The 18,818-nt window shown below is 43.2% G+C and overlaps 6 protein-coding genes across 6 annotated transcripts; 1 reads left to right on the top strand and 5 right to left on the bottom strand.

Moving 5' to 3' along the window:
• Positions 1-500: 500 nt before the first annotated feature.
• On the top strand, positions 501-3,416 carry MONOS_7894 (uncharacterized protein; the record flags this gene model as incomplete). Its single annotated transcript, XM_067878256.1, has 2 exons — positions 501-2,951; positions 3,090-3,416. 2 exons carry the CDS (start codon positions 501-503, stop codon positions 3,414-3,416), a joined length of 2,778 nt encoding a protein of 925 aa, XP_067724718.1.
• Positions 3,417-3,748: 332 nt separating this feature from the next.
• On the bottom strand, positions 3,749-9,349 carry MONOS_17811 (putative ATP-binding cassette transporter sub-family C; the record flags this gene model as incomplete). Its single annotated transcript, XM_067870768.1, has 4 exons — positions 3,749-8,150; positions 8,270-8,732; positions 8,875-8,976; positions 9,042-9,349. The coding sequence occupies 4 exons, from the start codon at positions 9,347-9,349 to the stop codon at positions 4,230-4,232; spliced, it is 4,794 nt and encodes a 1,597-aa protein (XP_067724717.1). The 3' UTR covers positions 3,749-4,229.
• A 1,402-nt stretch (positions 9,350-10,751) lies between these two features.
• On the bottom strand, positions 10,752-11,018 carry MONOS_15994 (uncharacterized protein; the record flags this gene model as incomplete). Its single annotated transcript, XM_067868899.1, has 1 exon — positions 10,752-11,018. One exon carries the CDS (start codon positions 11,016-11,018, stop codon positions 10,752-10,754), a length of 267 nt encoding a protein of 88 aa, XP_067724716.1.
• Positions 11,019-11,075: 57 nt separating this feature from the next.
• On the bottom strand, positions 11,076-11,483 carry MONOS_15995 (uncharacterized protein; the record flags this gene model as incomplete). The annotated part of the gene is made up of 1 exon (XM_067868900.1): positions 11,076-11,483. One exon carries the CDS (start codon positions 11,481-11,483, stop codon positions 11,076-11,078), a length of 408 nt encoding a protein of 135 aa, XP_067724715.1.
• A 1,255-nt stretch (positions 11,484-12,738) lies between these two features.
• On the bottom strand, positions 12,739-15,107 carry MONOS_15996 (uncharacterized protein; the record flags this gene model as incomplete). Its single annotated transcript, XM_067868901.1, has 2 exons — positions 12,739-13,795; positions 13,939-15,107. The coding sequence occupies 2 exons, from the start codon at positions 15,105-15,107 to the stop codon at positions 12,739-12,741; spliced, it is 2,226 nt and encodes a 741-aa protein (XP_067724714.1).
• A 1,597-nt stretch (positions 15,108-16,704) lies between these two features.
• MONOS_15997 (putative Reverse transcriptase (RNA-dependent DNA polymerase)) lies at positions 16,705-18,261 on the bottom strand (the record flags this gene model as incomplete). The annotated part of the gene is made up of 3 exons (XM_067868902.1): positions 16,705-17,141; positions 17,365-17,661; positions 17,718-18,261. The coding sequence occupies 3 exons, from the start codon at positions 18,259-18,261 to the stop codon at positions 16,705-16,707; spliced, it is 1,278 nt and encodes a 425-aa protein (XP_067724713.1).
• Between the last annotated feature and the right edge of the window lie 557 nt (positions 18,262-18,818).

The following is an 18,818-nucleotide window of genomic DNA, read 5'->3' as shown; positions in this document are numbered from 1 at the left end:
TTTTTGCTTAAGAACTTAATATTTGCGAAAATTGTGAAGTCACTTTTTTAAATGAACTAGATAAGGTTATTGAGCAAATACAAAACTTAGTCGAATCGTTCTGTTGGGTTCATTTGCTGAAGGTGCAGATATTCTCTTTTAAAATTTCCATTTTGTAATTTTTAATCATTCATTCAATATTCAAAAAGAAAATATTTTCTTCAAAAGAAGCTAGAAATCGTTTTAATCAATGCGAAAGTGCTATTGAAGAGATAATGACAAAAGGCAAATGCGAACATTTTCATGTGAGAGAATCCAGTTTAATAACAAATAATGATGAAAGCGTTGAACAGAATTTAAGGGATTATTCTAAAGCAAACGTTTCTCCTCTTGCATTTTCTGTGGATCAAACTCGGAGCTTTGAAGAATTACTACGACCGTTGTCAGAGATAACGACGGATCAGGCAGAAAATACTCCTTCTTCACTTCATTCATTGCTATTTGATTCTCCATTGCCTAGAATGTGCTTATCATCTACGGCCTTTGATCCCTCGTGTTCGCAGTGCAAATCTCACTCATCGCTATATTCGCTTCAAGCGTTTGAAGATGGAACTGCATTTTTTGATGATGCTATTGAATTGATTGAAATAGATGGGAGCGAAGAATTTCATGAATTTCCGAGTTTGCCAAAAGCAAAATTCGATCAATCTCAATTTCAGTCTCAAAATGCAATCAACTTTAAACATATGAGATCTTCGTCACAGTCTTCTGGGACATCTTTTGAATGTGCTTCACAATTTATAAAAAGTAATGCTTTACAAGATGCATCTTTCTCAAATGCTATCGATAACCAACAATCATCCAACATCAAAGAACACAAAGCACAACCCTCTGAAAACAAAATAGATCAGATGCAAATTTCGCATCAGCGTTCTTCGTCTCGCTTTGTCCCTCTATTTTCTCCATCGCTCGAGCAGAAGATGCCATCAACCGTTGTTCTCAGCACAAAACTGCCTAATTCTTTCACTCACACTCCATCGACTCTAACACTGCTATCAGCCACCCCTCGCTCATCATCATCTTCTGCTGCTGTTACCACAGCCCTTTCTCTGTCTGTCAGTCCGTCTGTCAGCTCTCCTTGCTCTACCTCCTCTTCATCATCAGTCACTCCCTGCCCTTCCTCTGTTCTGGCACAAGCAAATGCAGAAGCAATGAACGAGCATATCTCATTGGCTGTATCACCTTCAATTCCACAGAAGCCTCTAATCATCCAGCCATTGCAGTTTCAATTGCCTCTGCCTCCACCGCCTCTTCCTCCGTCTGCGTATTGTTGTTCTCAGCAGTTTTCACAAAAGACACCAATAAGCTTCACAGCTGACCAGACGCCATATCATTCGATGTCTCATTCATCGTCTGAATCAACACTGATGAATTCCATGAATCTTTCTGTGACTGCTACATTCGGATCATCCTTAAGCTCCATTCAAAGTGAGCAAAACGATCTACCTTTATTGCAAGAAAACGCTGTTACTTGCACATCTTCCTTACATCAGAACAATAAAGAAATACCAACAGTTCATGTCCCTGCATCACCTGCTATGCCTGCTATGTCTGCTCTGCCGGCTCTTCCTCCACCTCCACCTCCACCTCCAATGACATTCACATCTGTTCATTTTCTTCCTCCTCCACCACCTCCATCTCATCACCTGCGATTCTCTTCCTTTGGCTCTTCAGAATGCGTTGCACTTCCATCGCTTCCTCCTCCATTTCCTCCTCCTCCTCCTCCTCCTTTGCCACCTCCTCCTCAATTTGGAGAGCGTGAACATTCAAGTGATTCTGTCCATACACAAAATGAGTCATCTGATGAGGATGAGCCAGAAGTGTCCCCTTTGTCATTATCTTCACCAGCTTCCCTGTTCAACGCTGATGAACATACAAAAAAGCATATTTCATCATCTTCTTCTGCTGTGCATTCAGATATTGCTTCAATCTCACTTCATTCTCTTCCTTCTTTTGATATGTTTTCAAAGTTGCCTTCACGAATTGTTTCTGGAGGAACGCCCCTTACTCCGTTTCGCGTTGTTTCGCCTGCTGTTGGCATCACAGCATGCTCTCCATCCACAATTCAGGCTGGGCAGCAGAGTCATCAATACAGAGATAAAGGCATTGTCCACAGAAAAACTGAAAAGCTTATAACCTCACCGTCAAATATGCAATCATCAAATCCTTCTCCTGCACCTCTTGCACATTCTTCTTCATCTTCTGGCTCTTCTGGCTCTTCTGCTTTAGCATCTTCTCAGCTTCCGTCTCCTTCGCCAACTCCTGTTTCTTCGAGTTCTTCGAGCTCTTCATCTCTTCCGAGCTTTGTATCGATTTCCACCATTTCGCATTCATCGTCCAATAACTCTGCGATGCGCCAGCGGTCTTTGTCTGTTGGCCAGTCTTCATTTCATCTGTCAAACAAGCAGAAGCACCTGCACATTCCAACAGTCACTCAAACATCCAATTCACAGAAAAGCCAGCCTCAACGACCAAATTCCAGAATATCCGCTGCTTTTCAACAGACTTCTCCTTCTCGTTCTGCAATGTGCTCATCTTCTTCTTTGTCGCTTTCTTCATTTCCGTCTGGATTTGTTTCTGTGAGTTCTCTTACTCCTCGCTCTAGTGATGCCTCTCCTCTTCCATTTCGAACAATATCAAGTTCATCATCTTCTTCTTCTTCTTCGTCATCAACTTCTTCCGTTTCATCCCGTTCTGGAACATTTTGTTCCTCTTCTTCATCTCGCAATTCGCTGAAGAGCTTGTTTCTCACTAACTTGCCTACACCTCCGGAATGCTGCAGAATGGAGCATCCTCTTTATGAAGGCATGCTTCTCTCAAGAGGGCAGCTGCTTCCATTGTTTCGGCCACGCTGGTTCCAGCTCTTCTATCACCAACTGAGATATGTCCCTGTGAAGGAGGTTGACAAAAAGGTTTGATGAATCTTCTGTTTCATTGACTGTGTTCAATTATTATTATTATTATTATTTATATCATCTGATGTTCAATTAATTAAAATAATTTCATCAAATCGCTAATTTTTCAAATATTTCCCTTTTTCATTTTTCAAGTTCTATCCCATTTCCTCTGAGCCTGCACGGATTATTTCTCTGTACGGGGCTTCTTTGCACAACTTAACACGGATAGGTGTGAATGAGTTGTACGAGTTTAGCTTGACTGCTCCGTTGGATTCACCCCAATCTTGGACTCTCTCTTGGAGAAACGACAAAGCAAAGAGCAACAAAGCAAGCAATGTGTTCGTTCTTCGTGCTCGAGGGAAGGAAAACGCAAGAATTTGGATTAAATTGATTGAAAACTCTGTAAAGCATACTAATCAATGCGAGTATTCCACTACCAAAGCAAATAATTGTGATCAATTTATCGGAAGTGAATTTTGAAGAAATGGTGCATTTTAAAGTTTTGCAATTGTTCCGTACATTTTATGGAAATAAAAAACAATTTTTGATTCTTAGAAAAACTAAAAAAAAAGCAAGATTTGCTTTTTCATTTAACTGCATAATATTAGAGCATAACAATATTAAATTGATGAAAACATTTCATTATTATTTACCACTTCACTTTAATTCAGTTTCTTATCTCGAATATTTATAACCTTTCTTTTCAGTCATTTCGAAGTATGTTTTGGCTGCCATAGCTAATGGAACAGGGAATGAAATAAATGTGTGTTTTGATTGCAACATTTTCTTTTGAGGATACAAAAACACAAGTTCTGTGATTATTACGTGTTGTTCAGGAGATGGTTGAGGCAAAAGGATGAGAATCCAGTTGCTCAACAAAAGAAAAAGAAATGCATATACAATACAAACAGAAATACAAATAGAAATACAAAAAACATAAACAAAAGGGATAATATAGTTCTTGATACATACACACAAACGAGCAAAAAATGTATGGTTCAATCATCAAGCAAAACAATGTGCACATTCAAAAGAGAACAACAACAACAACAAAACAAAATCAAACAGGATGCACATTACAAACATATCAAGCGAATGGATTGGAAAGGAAATCAATCAAAATGAAATGATATTCTTTATTCTTTGATTTCTCCATTTTGGAATGGAAAATCAACAGCTTCATCAGCCATTCATTCATTTTTGTCTCTTTTTCCCCCAACAAAATGAAGAATGGCTGAGCCAAATGAAATGAAATAGAATATTTAGTTCCTTTTTATTTTGCACCTTTTTTTCCTAATCACCATTCAAGCTCTGGATGAGGGCGTTGAAGGCAGAGTTCGGGTTGGCGAGGAGGCGTGCCGGCGTGTCCATCTCCTCCACCTGCCCTTGGCTCATCACCATGATCCGGTCGCTGTGCATGATCGTGTTCAGCCGGTGCGCAATCACAATCACCGTCTGCTCCACAAACACCCGCCGGATCGTGTTCTGGATTTTGGCGTCTGTCTCCACATCCACATTCGCGGTCGCCTCGTCCATAATCACAATCTTGCACTTGTTCAGCATCGCCCGCCCGAAGCAGATCAGCTGCCGCTGCCCGGCGCTGAAGTTCGACCCGCCCTCTGCCATCTGCGTGTCCAGCCCATACTCCAGCCCCGCCACAATCTCCTTCATCTCAATCAGCACCAGCACCTCCCAGATCTCGTCGTCGCTGCACCTGCCCCCGATGTCCAGGTTGTATCTGAGTGTCCCCGTGAACAGAGTGGGATCTTGTGGAATGATCGCAATCGACCGCCGCACTCTCCCCAGACTCACTTTCGAGATGTCCACCCCGTCGATCAGCACCCGCCCGCTGTTCGGCTCCTCGTTCGGGTCTGCCTCAATCGGAAACCCTGTGCTCACATCAATCATCGTCGGCTGCAGCGACGGATCCAGCTCCACCAGCCGGAACAGCGCAAACAGCAAAGAAGATTTCCCAGCACCTGTCCGCCCACACACCCCGATCTTCTCCCCTGCCCGCAGCGAGAACGACACATCCCGCAGCACAAACGGCAGCCCCGGCCGATATCTGAAAGTGACATGCTCATACTCCACCTTCCCTTCTGCCGGCCACTCTTTCGGCGGCTCAATTGCTCCTTCTTTCTTTGTGTGATCTTTCTCCTGCGGCAGCTGCGTCGAGTAGAACTTGATCCGCTGATAGCCTGTCATCCGCGAGTCCAGCTCCACATTCTGCTGCACAATCTGCTGCCCCAGCATGCAGAACGTGATCGCCGACGAGATCGCCACCCCCAGCTTCGCCGGCTCCATGTAGAACCACCCCAGCACAATCACCCCCACCATCAGCACCGTCGACACCAACGACGACAGCACCGTCGCCCACTTCTGCCCTTCCCGGAACAGCACAAACCGCACATTCCACTCGTCGTTCAGCCCGTAGAACCGCTCCCTCCACCGCTCCTCCAGGTGGTACGACCGGATCGTCGACAGCCCCGCCCCGCTCACCGTCTCGCTGAACACCGACAGCACCGGCGACCGCGACATCGACTCCAGCCGCTGCAGATTCCGCGACGCACGCGAGTAGATGCTCAGGATGACGTAATACACAACAAGCGCCGGAAGCCCAATCGCCAGGAAGAACACCGTGTCCACCGCCACAATCACCACCTGCCCCACCAGCCCCAGCCACATCGACACCACCTGCAGCAGCTGCGACAGCAACTGCTGGTCCACCTGCGGCACATCCCCCGTAAACCGGTTCAGGATCCGCCCCATCGGCGTCGTGTCAAAGAACGACGACGGGCAGTGCATCACACTCTCCAGCAGCTCCTTGTGGATCTTCCTGTTCGACCTGCCCGACATCGGCCGCACAACAGCAGCCCGGATCAGCAGCAGCACCAGCACCCCCGCTGCCAGCAGCCCGTAGATCCCGATCTTCCACTCGTACGACACAGATGGGTATTGAGACGCCGTCCCAATCACCCCCACCCAGTACGACCCCATCGTTATCGCCCCGTCTGCCGCCACCATCAGCACCACAAACGGCACAATCCCCCACCCCGGCAGCAGCGACACCAGATACTCCCAGTAGACCTTCAGCGGCACCGACCCTGTCTCCTGCTCCTCCTCTGTCATCATGTGCTTCCCTGCCTCTGACCCCTCCTCCTCGCTCTCCTCTCCTCCTTTGCTGCTCCCTGCCTTTCCCCGCGCCATCTCCTCTCTCCTCTTCCTCGACTTCATCCCTGCCGATTTCCCTCCCTTTTTGTGATGATGGCTGCGGTGGTGGTGATGATGATGCTCATCTTTGCCTTCACCACTATTTCCCTCCTCTTCATCATTATCGTCCTCGCCATCGTCATCCTCGTCGTTGTCGCTGTGGCTCGATCGGATGATGTACTCGCTGAAGTCGATCCCCCGCTCCCGCAGCTCCTTCTCCGTCCCTTGCGCTGCAATCCTTCCTCCACCCAGCAGGATGATGTTGTCTGCCCGGTCCAGATACTGCAGCTGGTTCGTCATCAGCAGCACCGTCTTCCCTCTGCTCTTCAGCGTCCCCACAATGCACTCCTCAAACAGATACCGCCCCACATGCGCATCCACCGCCGACAGCGGGTCGTCCAGGATGTAGATGTCTCTGTCCGAGTACACTGCCCGCGCCAGCTGAATGCGCGCCTTCTGCCCGCCACTCAGATTCACCCCTTTCTCCCCAATCTCTGTCTGGTCCCCTGCCGCAAACAGCTTCAGGTCGCTCTCCAGCGCACACACACGGATCGCCTCCCTGTACTTCTCCTCCTCAAACGCACACCCAAACGTGATGTTCCCCCGCACCGTGTTGTTGTTGATCCACGCTGTCTGCGCACAGTACGACACCTCCCCATCCACCTCCACCTTCCCGCTCACTTTCTCCGCATCTGCAATGATCGCCGCCCCCAGCGACGACTTCCCAGACCCCACACCCCCAACCACCATCGTCAGCGTCCCTTTCTTCAGCACCACATTCACATCCCGCAGAACAGGCTCGTTCTTTCTCCCTTCCGAAGGCGACACAGAAGGCGTGGGTGTTGGGCTGGGCGATGCCGACGAAAACGGTGTGCTGGAGAAGATCGGTGTGGGTGCAAGCGCAGGAGTAGAAAACACAGAGTGCGGAAGCCCTGGCGTGGCTGCCGGCGACGAAACCCCGTCGCACGAGGCAGTCGTCGGCGTCGGCACAAACACAGACACTGCTGCTTTCTCGTTTGAGACACCCATTGAAGCGCCTGCTGGTGCAATTGGAGCGAGCCTCGGCGTTGTCTCTTCCGGCGGAGGCGCATCTGCTGAAGTGCCAGCAGCTGTCTCAGCAAAGACCGGCGCATACGCAGAATCAGCATCAAACCGAACAACAGACGGCATCTGCGAATTGGATGAAGCCAGCTGTGTCTCCACTTCAGCCTCCGAGGCATAAGTCGACTGAGAATATGTTGGCACAGAATATGAAGGCGCGGAGTAAGAAGGCGCAGCAAACGATGGAGACGACGAAGAAGACGACGATGATGAAGCAGAAGATGATGCTAACGAGACAACTGCTGTTTGCATCTGCTGCTGGGCTTGTGCCACATCGCTCGCGTTGTTGTTCTCTTCCCTCAGCCTCTGTGCTGCTTCCTTCTTTTTTTCTGCCATCTTCTTCTTAAGCGCTGCCTGCTCCGACATGGAAAGCGGGATTTCCGGCGGCTCGCCCCATTTGAACGTGCCGTTCTCAATCATCAAAGCAACCGTCGGATCGCTTGGTTTGTCCCTCTTCTCGATTTTCAGTTCAGGCAGAACAAGAAAGTCCCGAATTCTCGTTATGGACACGTTGATCAGTCCAATCCCCTGGAAAATCATGGGCAGCATTGTCGTCGGCTGCGTCATCAACGTCAAAAACCCCAAATTAGCCATCACATACACCGCAAACATGTCTTGCGTAATGTTGTTTGTGAAGATGTACACTGAGAACGTCGCAAGATTCACCAGCTGCGGCGTCACACGCATTATCGCATTCATAATCTGCATAATCGTGATCATTGACTTTGCCGAATCTATCTGCTTTCCCCTCGGCTCGTTGATTTTTGCGACAAACGCTTCTTCCAGCCCGGTGTATTTCACTACTCTCATCCCTTGGAGTGTTTCGTTCGTAATCTTCGTGCGTGCATCGTTAAGATTAAGATAGCTCTTCATTCTGGCCATCATGATCGTCACACATACAATCTATTTAAAATGCAAAAATAAAAAAATGCAAATGTTCGAAAAATTCAAGAAACGTTCAAGAAACATTCGAATAATCATGATTATTACTTCAGAAGAAAGATAAGTTTAAAAATTCAAACCTCAACAGGGAGGAGTATGACAATAACAGCCACAGCAACAAGTGTCGAAGCTCCGAAGTCTGCAATCAAGAAGCCGAATGGCACAAGGATCTGAATTGGAATCCAAAGCATCATCAAAAACATCGGAATCATCTCTGCCACATTCCGCGCATCCGTGGAAATAAGCGTAAGAAGTCTCCCTGTATCGATGTTGCTCTGCGCTGTGATGTTCAAAAGGAGTGTCTTGCTGTAGATGGCCCCAGTAAATGCTGCACGAATTTGCGCCGCAAAATGGTAAAGCAGCCGATATCCGCATCCGTCAAGCAGCGCATTCAGAATGGGGCACAGCATCAGTATGATTCCTGTTGCATATGGAAATGTGTTGGATCCAGCCATTCCGTTTGTTGAGTCATAGATTCCCTTGGATGTCACTGCTTTCAAAACCTCTTTCATCATGATTGGCTGCACCAAATTGAATCCGGTTCTAAAATTACATGTTGAGGCCCCGTGAAAATAGCAGCGAGTGATTTTCGAAAGGATGAAGGAGAAAAGGAAAATATTCGAAAAAACAAAGATAATTATGGTAATTTTGATTTAAAAATGCCTTTAAAAAAAAGACGGCATACGCCAGTAACTGCAGAAAGAGACCAAATACTATTTCTGGAGTGATTAAAGATTTTATGACAGTCCCTGCAAGCGGTGGAGGCTTTATTTTTTTCATTGTATATCTAGAAAAAAGTTAGTTTGAAAATAAAGGAATTGAAAGCTTACAAGGTTTTAAAGCGAAGCAAACTCTGGATTTTCAGCTTTCTTTTGCTCTTCTTCAGCCTTCTCTTGCACATATTTTGCGTAAAGAGGCCCCCAGGCAGCAATAAACTTTTTGGAAACATTTGCTGTGTTGTCCTTTTGATGCACTTCATAAATGTCATCGTCGGAGAGGGGCTTCCGCCGGCACACAAAGGGGAAGAAGAAGCAGAAGAAGAAGTTCCAAAGGCAGAATGAATTTTCTTCACGATTTTTTAATCTTGTGTATTCCTTTGGCTTTTCTTCGGCAAGGGTGACTTCTCCTTGCAGTTTTTTATCGGCAACGTTCGACTCCATTACCGCGTATTTTTCAAGCTCGATGTTCTTTTCCGCTGCTTCGTTTTTTTCTTCAAAATTCGGATTTGAATCAGGCTTGTCATTTATATGGTTCAAATCGGACCGTAGCTTATAGCTAAGTATCTTAGATATTGTATTGGTATCTGACATATCGTGTGTTGATTGCTCGATGAAATGAAAATTAATTTGGCCCATATTTTTGGACTCTTCGGAAATGGCCCATCGGAAAAATGGAAAATTAGTATTATATTAATATGGGTTTAGAATTTTTTTTTTTTTTTTTTTTTTTTTTTTTTTTTTTTTTTTTTTTTTTTTTTTTTTTTTTTTTGTGGAAAAACATATGTTTATTCAGAATTAAGACAATGTGAGTATGCACGTGCACATATCTGTGTGATCATCACTTTCGTTAGCTTTTATAAAATAATTATTGCCCCATATATAAAATTTACAAAAGAATTAAATAGGTGATAATTTTTTTTAAAAAAGAAAATTCAAAATGAAAAAATGGAGCAAAACTGGCTCCGCAAAGAAGTAAAATAGAAAAATAAAGCTTGACGAAGAGCAAAATTAACGCAACGCGAGCGAGGATGACAAAGGAACCCAAAGGCGTTAATTATTTCTGAAAAGATGTCAAATATCGCAATGTGGTCTCCGTGCTGATGAACAAGAAGACACCAGACTGAAATGGGACAAGGAAGAAAAGCAGAAAGAGTTCAATCGGTCTTTGACGAATGCACAGATGATGATACAGGCAGAAGATGAAGCAATGAGATTTTTTAGATTTGCATGCTTGTTCGTGCAGAGTCAGTCTTGTTCAGCCAATGACGATAACGAGGGGGATGCTTCGAAGCGATCCGGCATGCTGATTTTCAGTCTGCGTGGTTGGTTTTTGGGGAGAACGAGTAAAATGGGTTGTATGCTCTGCTGACAAAGAGGCCATCGAAGCAATTGAATCGGAAAAGTGCGCAGAAACGGAAGTTAGTGTGTTTGACCCAGCAGCAAATAAAATGCGAATATTCGAGGAAGATAAAGGAAGATAGGAGGAACGAATGCGGAAAAGATGTTCTGATACCAAGAAGAAAAAGGCAAAGAATCCAAAATGAACAAAGAAGAAGGTGATGAAAATTGGAAGGAGATGACAACTGCTAATTGGAGAAAGTGAGAGCGGTAAAAGGGAAAATGACGCCATTTGCGCTGAATATGAAATTAAATGTGCAATCAAAACGCAAGCATTTTGATTTACAAGAAAACATTCATTCACTTTCTTCTCTTTGATCTGAGAGTTTGGAGGAATTGGGCGTTATGGATTTCTTTCTGAATTTTTTCTTTACATCATTTCTTTTCGTCTATGTGATCTTGTTCGAATAATAAACTGGATGCATTTTTCTTAGATGATTTCATTTTAGTCTTTCTCGTTTTCAATGTTTGTGGTATATGATTGCTTTTCGTGGATAGATTGATACTCACTATCATCTGGTTCTTCGATACGGTCTGGTTGTGAAATCTCTTCTCTTGCTTTCTCTGTTTCATATCCTTCTGGCAAATGTGATTGTTGATTTATGGGAATAATGGAATCATTATTGTCTGGTGCAGTTGTGGATGGAGGAACCGTGGAAGGCTGTTGAGTTGCTTTCTTTGTCTCCTGATTGGACGATATAATCTGTGCCATCTTGTTTGATATGTTGGATTTGAAATAATGTTTAATCACTGTGTTGCTTCTGGGGGATTATCTTGCGAATTTTGCCACCTGTTCGACTGGAGTTCCCGCCATTGTTAAGGCTGATATAGTGGTATGTTTCAAGGTGTATGAGCTGAAGTTCGAAGGGATTCTTGCATCTTTCATCATTTCGCTTGCATCTTTTCGAATTGCTCGGGCCTTCATTGGATCATATATTGAAGAGCTCAGAAATTGTTTTTTAGAAGCAGGATTGTGAATTTTCACTCGATCCCATAGATCTTTAACGGCTGTTGCTGGATATATTAAACTTTCCTTGCTGAGAAATGGGATGACAATATTGCTTCTTTCAAGTCCAGTTTTCAGTGATGGATTCAGGTTTATTGATTGCTTATCTATTTCTGATTCCTTGAGACCGATTCTTTCCAGCACCGAATAGCGGCAAGCAAAAAACATCATACACAAACAATTTGTTTTCCTCGTTAGCTGTGAGAATGTCATATTTTCGTTCTTTCCAATCGTTTCTATATATGTGAAGAGTTGATGAGGGTTCCACATATCATCTTGTCTCTTTTTCTTTCTGCATTCCGATCTCCTGAATGATCAAAACAGGATTGAGATCAAGGTGTTCTCTCCAAGTGATTTTCCGTATAATACTGATGTTAGGAAAGAAATGGCAGATCTGACAATTCTCAATGAAGAAGCTTTCATTCCGTTGTTTTTTAAAGCGACAAACACATCCAAGTATCTTTTTTGCCAAATTTGAAATTTTGAAGGGATGTCTTTGTATTTCAACTTATCCCATCGGTCTTTGAAATGTGCGAAACCATAAGTGTATCCCATCCATGTGGCACTTGCAATGCTGTTTTTGCACTCTTCGGCCAGTTCATGTCATATGTGTCTTGAGGACAAAATCTCGTTCCACCACAAATCTTCCTATTCAGATATGGGTGATTTTTTATGGGATCATTAAAATCGACTCTTCAAATATGATAGATGGAATTGGTAAAAAAAAGTTATTTATTGAAATATAATTATATTTTGAATAACAAATGTGTGTTTTTTTTGAAAAACTCCACAACAAAAATTTTGTCCCACAAAAAATCAAAATTGATCATTTTGTTTCCATCATTCATTTTTGTTAATTCCACATTTGTGTTTATTTCACATATCAACGAATTTTAAGTTTCAATAAGATCGTTATTACATAAACTATTAACTAACTTTTCATTTTTGTTTTAAAAAATTATCTTTCAGTTGTAATTTGTGTCAAACAATTATTTTCATAAATATTGACCTTTTTTGTTTCATTAATTTGAATAGAAATTTTGAATTTTTGAATAATTATAAACATTTCAACATTTCAATGAGTTGAAAATACGAAAAGGTGAAAAATCGTTAATCCTGTATAATTTTTTGAAAGTTAATAGTTATGAAAATATAGAAGCAATGATACGTATGAATGAAAAACTATTATCAAATATTCGAACAAATTAATTGATTACATATATTTTATTTAAAAACAAATATTATCTGCAATTAAAACATCAAAAGGTTTGAAATCAAAAACTCAAAATGATAAATATCATTTTTTGAATCAAATCATGAATCGCATCTTTTTGTTGAGGTTATTTTCCTTTTTCTTTTTTGTTCATCTTTTTCTAATTACACTCGTTTTCTTTCAAAGAATTTTTTAAAAGGAGCAAATGCTTTACTAATCTTGATAATGCATAATCTTTTTTTTTTTGCATATTATAGTGCAATATGCATGATAGAGAGCAGAAGAAGAAGAGGAAAAGGAGGAAGATGAGGCAGAAGAGGAAGAAGAGGAAGAAGAAGAGGAGGAAGATGAGTATGACTGTGGAGGGATAACAATTTCAGATGTCTGGCTGCTAGTGGTGGTGATGCTTGGAGAGCAGGTGATGGCTGGAGAATGAGAAGAAGAAGCCAGCTGTATAGAAGCTGTTGTTTCCACTTCCGCTTCCGCTGCCACTGCAGATGATGCTGATATTGAGACTGACGCTGTATCTGACAGCTGCTTCGCAGACGACATGCTTTCCAGGCGCAGTGCAGTTTCTGCATCGATTTCGAAGCTTTTCTCGCTGATGGCATCCACCTCATATTCTCTCTCCAGCTCTGGGATCAGCCTCATCGTCGACATTCTGTGTCTTTCTGCCATTGGGTTCGCGAATGAGTCACTTTTGATGGAGTACATGCGGTTGAATGAAGAAGTGACGATAAATGTGAGGGAGTCCGGGTGTCTTGAGAGTGGGGTGTGGTTCTTTCTGATCTCGTGGATAACATTGTCCCTCAAAAACAGCGACTTTATCTGCAAATTGAATCTGTTAGTGAGCACATACACACAACACGTGAACATAACATCCCCAAGAACTGTGCGCATCTGATGATTGAGCGAAGACAAGCCAGCAAAAAGGCTCTCAAGAAGCTTGTTCAGAGAATAAGACAGCTCTTCGGTACGAATGAGCAGCGTCTTTCCCCTCTGCACTGTCTCTTCTGTCGCAAACTTGCTCTTCGTGATGGTTGCGATGTGCCTCCGGATCTGGGCCCTTTCGTTCTCCATCTGCGCAATCAGATCGGGACACTTCTCCCTCCTGCTCTCTTTGATCACAAGTGTATACGACAGCTGATACTGCCTCCTATCCACCTCGTCAAACGTCCCTGATTGGATCACCAAGAAGTACAGGTTCTTCAGCCAGCGGAACAGCAGCCGCACGCGGTTGATGGCAGCACGGGGAGTTCGTGATAGCACACTTAAGTATCCAGCCGCATGTTCACCTCTTTCACCGTCTCCAGGGAAACAGAGAGAAAATCCACATTCGACGTCATGTGGATCATCTCAACTGTTTGAATGTCCCGAAACTGCTCAATGAGGATGCCGTCGCGTATCACAAACAGGATGCACAGGTTGCTCAGCCGCTCCACATACACGTTGAGTGAAACCGACGCACGGAAAGTGGTGGTGATGGTGGGGATGACAGGCTGGATGGTGTCCATCGACTGCTTCACAGCGCCTATTAGCAGCTGTTCCTCCATTGACGGCTGCCCAGGTGACTCTAAATGTAACATCTCCTCGATCCTCTCCAGTTCTGCACTCAGTACATCCATCTGCCTCTGTGTTGTATCAATCGTCCTTCTGATCAACGAATCTCTCTGCTCCAAGAGATCAATCGCATTCTGGTTCTGCAGTAAAGTCTGTGTCTGTGACATGCGCTGCTGGAGGAGGTTTGTGTGTGTCTGGAGATGCTCAATGATCAAAATTGTCGACTTACACGACACAATCTGCTGTTGCATCGCCCGGATGCTGTGCATCAACGCCTTGCAGTAGTAGTCCACAAACTCCACAAACTCTGAGTGTGAATAGTTCTCTATGAAGTACGAGCCAGATATCGTGTCTCTCCCTGTGAACCCCCACGTCGTACTCTTTGAACTGTGTGTCTGTGACAAGTTCACTGCTTGTCGGTAGATGTGTGTCAGCGTGTTCACAATCACCTGCCTGATCGATTTCGTCTTTGCACATTGAACCTGCACAGAATCAGGCATTGAACCAGAAGAGGCGAGGTGATCCGGCACATTTATCTGCCCAGCTGCACTGGAAAACGGAAAAGTTTGTCCAAATGAAGATAGAAGCGGAGAAGAGGCCGGCAAGACAGTTGTGCCATACCCACCACCTCCTCCTCCACTGTTTCCGCTGCAACTTATGCTGCTGCTGCTGCCTTTTTCGCTGTCTGTGCCATTTGCCTGTGCAGATGCCGAAGTTGCTAGTTGGTGTATCGCATCCTCCTGAACAAGTGTGGGGATGATCATCGAGAAAAACGGGTTGAGCAAGTTCGACGAAATCTGAGTGAGGATCTCCTGGTTCATCTGCTGTGTGCAGATCACATTCGCTTCACGTCTGAACAGCGACAGCTGGCTGTATATGCGTGTGCAGTCTTCCTTGTTGATGTTGATGACCAGCCTTGTTGTCTTGTGCATCCGATCAACCAATGAATCTATTTCTGTCCCATTAACAGTCTCCATCCCCTCCTTCTGCAAGATCCACGCTATCCTTCCCAAAAGATTCATTGTGCAGCCCTAAGAGTCCACTAATTGGTATTCTTTTGCTTGAGCGAAAGAAATCGGCTCAATCTTCAGGTACAGCAGGCCTCGCTTCGGCTGCTCTTTGCAGAAGAACATGTTCAGCAAAGATATGCAGTGCTGGGTCAGTTCTGACGTGTTGCTGAAGGAAACAACCAGAAAGCCTTCTAAATTGGGTTGATAGACAGCTGAGCGTGGGAGATAAGAGATACGGGCACGAGATGGAGTTATTTGTGTTTGTGGTGTGCAGTTGTTGTTGAGTGCCCTTGGCGATTTCTGTGATTGGGCGAGCTTTCGCTGTGCTGATTGGTCATCTGAAGAAGAAGAAGCAGAAGCAACAGAAGCAGAAGAAGAAGTAGTAGTAGTAGAAGAAGAAGAAAGAAGGAGAAGGAGAAGGAGAAGGAGAAGGAGAAGGAGAAGGAGAAGAAATCACATGATTTGAAAAAATTCCGTTTAAAATGGATTGTCCCTGGGAATGGCGCTCTTCGAAATCAAAACTGTCGATTGTAATGGAAATAAAAATATATAATTAAAAATAATTAGTGTTGCATTGATTATAAAAATTCCTCAAAAGAACACATACACCCTCCCTATTGCATAAGCAGAAGATTGCCCAATCACTGATGCTGCCATTCTCCTTTTCCATTGTTTCCCAGCGTTCCTTTCTCCATCTTTCTTTATTCCCTCATAAATATTCTGCTTTTGATGTTTTCATCAACTTCTTTTCTGAAAAATATCTCCAAATTTTATTCTTTCCAATAACTGTCCAATTGTTGGCATTCTTCTTCAATTTCCCCTCTCTTCCAAATGCTTTTAAATTGAATTTATTTTCATCCCCTCTCCCAATTGAATACAGAAAATCTTCAATTCTCATTTGCTGGTTGTATCTCGGAATCCACCTTCCTTCTGATGTTCTCCTCAGAAAAGCAAAGGAATGACTATTTACAGTATTTATCAGATTCTTGCACTCTGAGAAGTCCATGGATGGAAACATCTTTAAGATAAACAAGAACAATAAAAAATACAAACATCTAAATATTTTTTCGACAATCAAATTGCTGCATCTCCTTCCCAGATGCTTTTCTTAAAAATCATCTTGCCTAATTCCATCATCAATTCCCGCGGTCACTGACCTTGTAACTGAGAAAAATAATATTTTCTATTCCGCAGAAAATGTTCATTTTCTTTTTTCTTATCCGATACATAAACTTTCACGGAAAAAAGAAAATTAAATTATCAAGCATACCACAACATTTTTTCAATCACTTTTTTTATTAAATGTCATCGATAAATTGCATGTTTTCAAGTTTTTCAACGATCTTTCTTCAGATTTTCAAATATATTTTTTAATTGAAAATTTTTAACAACAAAAAAAATTACTCATGAAAGATCAACGATGCAACGATTTTATGATCTCATTAAAAATCACACATATAGATTAATTCAACATATTTTCGATCTCCCAAGTGAGAGTTTCATTCATTAACTTCATCCATATTCGTTCCTTGATAATCACCACAGATCTCCTCCATGTCAAGGAAATGTGATTTGTGTTGTTCGGGAGAGGTTCCCATATCTGACCCTTTCAATCGGGAAGAAGAAGAATAACTTTAGCATCCTCCGTCATGGCTTTTCGGATAACTGCTGGAATCAAAGAAATCAGGGGATGCGCAAGAACTGTCTCGTTTCTCCAAAAAATATGTAACCCGTCTTGACTTAAATTGCTTCCTGGTCTGCACCATCTCGTTGATTTTGTGTTTTCTTTTGTTGCGAAGGCATCGAGTGTGATGTGCATCTGAAGCTGATTGGTGATCTCTTCGAGTTCTTCTTTTTCGACTTCGTAATCTCCTCCTTTTGCCAATCTCGATAGGCCATCAGCTCTGACGTTTCTCTCTCCGGGAATATGTTGAGCTTTCACAACAACTTTCAGCACTTGGATTTGATTCCATATTTTCTTCAGAAGGGTTCTGAGATTCGGACCCGCTCCCCGTTGATTCAGATTGTTAACTGCTGTTGTGTTGTCTGATCAAATAAGCAGATTTCTTATTTCTTGATTTCGAATGGAATTTGGGAAATGCGCGATGGCTTGATTTATAGCGAATAGCTCTCTGTAATTTGAACTTTGGTTTCTGAATGGAGGTGGAAGAGGTTTGTGAAAGTCCAGCATTTGATTGTTGACTTTTTGTGTTGCGCTAATGGCAAACCCTGATGCATCTGTCGTTGGAATTGCTTCTGGTCGAAACACTGGATTCAATCTCCTTGGTTGGTTCACTTTCAGCCTTTCGCTCCACTTCCTGAGGCAATTTGTAATCGACGCATTCACGCGCATTTTTCCTTGCCATCCATTCAGACTCAAAGCTTTGTTTAGGAGTTTGAACAGTTGTGACAAATTCAGGGAGGCTTCTTATGACACGAATCTGGTTGCATTCAGTTTCCCTATCAACGAGGCAAACTTCTTTATCAAAACAACTCTGTTGTTCTGGACAATCCTCCTCCATTTCTTGCACTCTTTCATCAGCTCGGTTTTCTTCGATTCCTCTATCTGTACAACAAACTGATTTGTATCCCATTGGAAACCCAAAAATTTGAACTGCTAACTTGGAATTAAATGACATTTTTCTGAATTGACCAATAGTCTCAATTTGTTGAACATCGAAAGAGTTTTCTCCACAATCATATTGAGTTCCTGTTGGTCTTGATGAAGAAGAACAATATCGTCCAGGTTTGCAATTGTTCTTTCATTCCATTTCTCCCTCATGTATTTCAGAACTTTTCTTATCACTTTTGTGAACGTTCGAGGCGCATCTTTGTATCCGAAAGGCATTCCGTGGAAAGCGTAGTATTTTCCTTTGAAAACGAACGAAAGGAATGGAGATAATTCTTCGCTGACGTTTATTAGATAATAAGCTTGGCTCAAGTCCAATGTGACTGCGTAATCCTTTTCTTGTATAATTTTCTCCACTGTTCTGTGGTCTTCTTGCTTGTAACAAATCGTCTTGATTGCATTGTTCAGTCTTCGACAATCCACGATTTGCCTCCAGCCACCGTCTTTCTTTCTGATAACAAACACTGGGTTCAAATGCTTCACATCCTTCTTGTGAATTGGCTTGATGATATTTGTTTCCAGCTGCTTCTTGATCATCTCTGAAAAGGCTTGTTGGGCTTCTTGACTCTGATGCTCCAAAGGGTTGAAAACTCCTGTTTTCTTGAGTGATTCCTTCACGGCTTTGCTCCTCCATACAAGGATTACTCCTTTCCCAATAATTCATGCTCCTCCAATTTTTTCCCATTCTTCTCGAAATTAACAAGTTCTTCCTCCAACCATTTTCTCTTGTCGGACTTCTGCGGGCTGTTGAATGCTGTTCGTTTTCTCTATTGGAATTTTCACTCCCCTGATTGTCTTCTTGAAGCGAAACCTGAAGCTCTTGGTCGCAGCCTGATTTGGTCTTGTTGTCTTGACAACCGGGGAGCTTCTTGAAAAAATCTGTGGCTTACTGATCTTCTGTTTGGAATTGTTCTGGATCTTATCGAACTTCTTCTCATAGGCCAGCTCGTTGTTTGCAGCTTGAATTGTTGACTCTTTTCTGTTTTTCACCATTCTTGAAGAAATTCTGATTGCCTTTGAGAAAGAAGACTGGTAGCTGAGCTCTCCTTCATATGTGCAGCAGCCCTATAGCCGAATCTTCCTTGAGTTCATAC

Source organism: Monocercomonoides exilis, assembly GCF_001643675.1.
Source record: "Monocercomonoides exilis strain PA203 chromosome Unknown scaffold32-1190040, whole genome shotgun sequence".
Lineage (NCBI taxonomy): Eukaryota > Preaxostyla > Oxymonadida > Polymastigidae > Monocercomonoides > Monocercomonoides exilis.
Note: the sequence above shows the minus strand (reverse complement) of the source record. Positions and strands in the feature narration are given on the sequence as shown.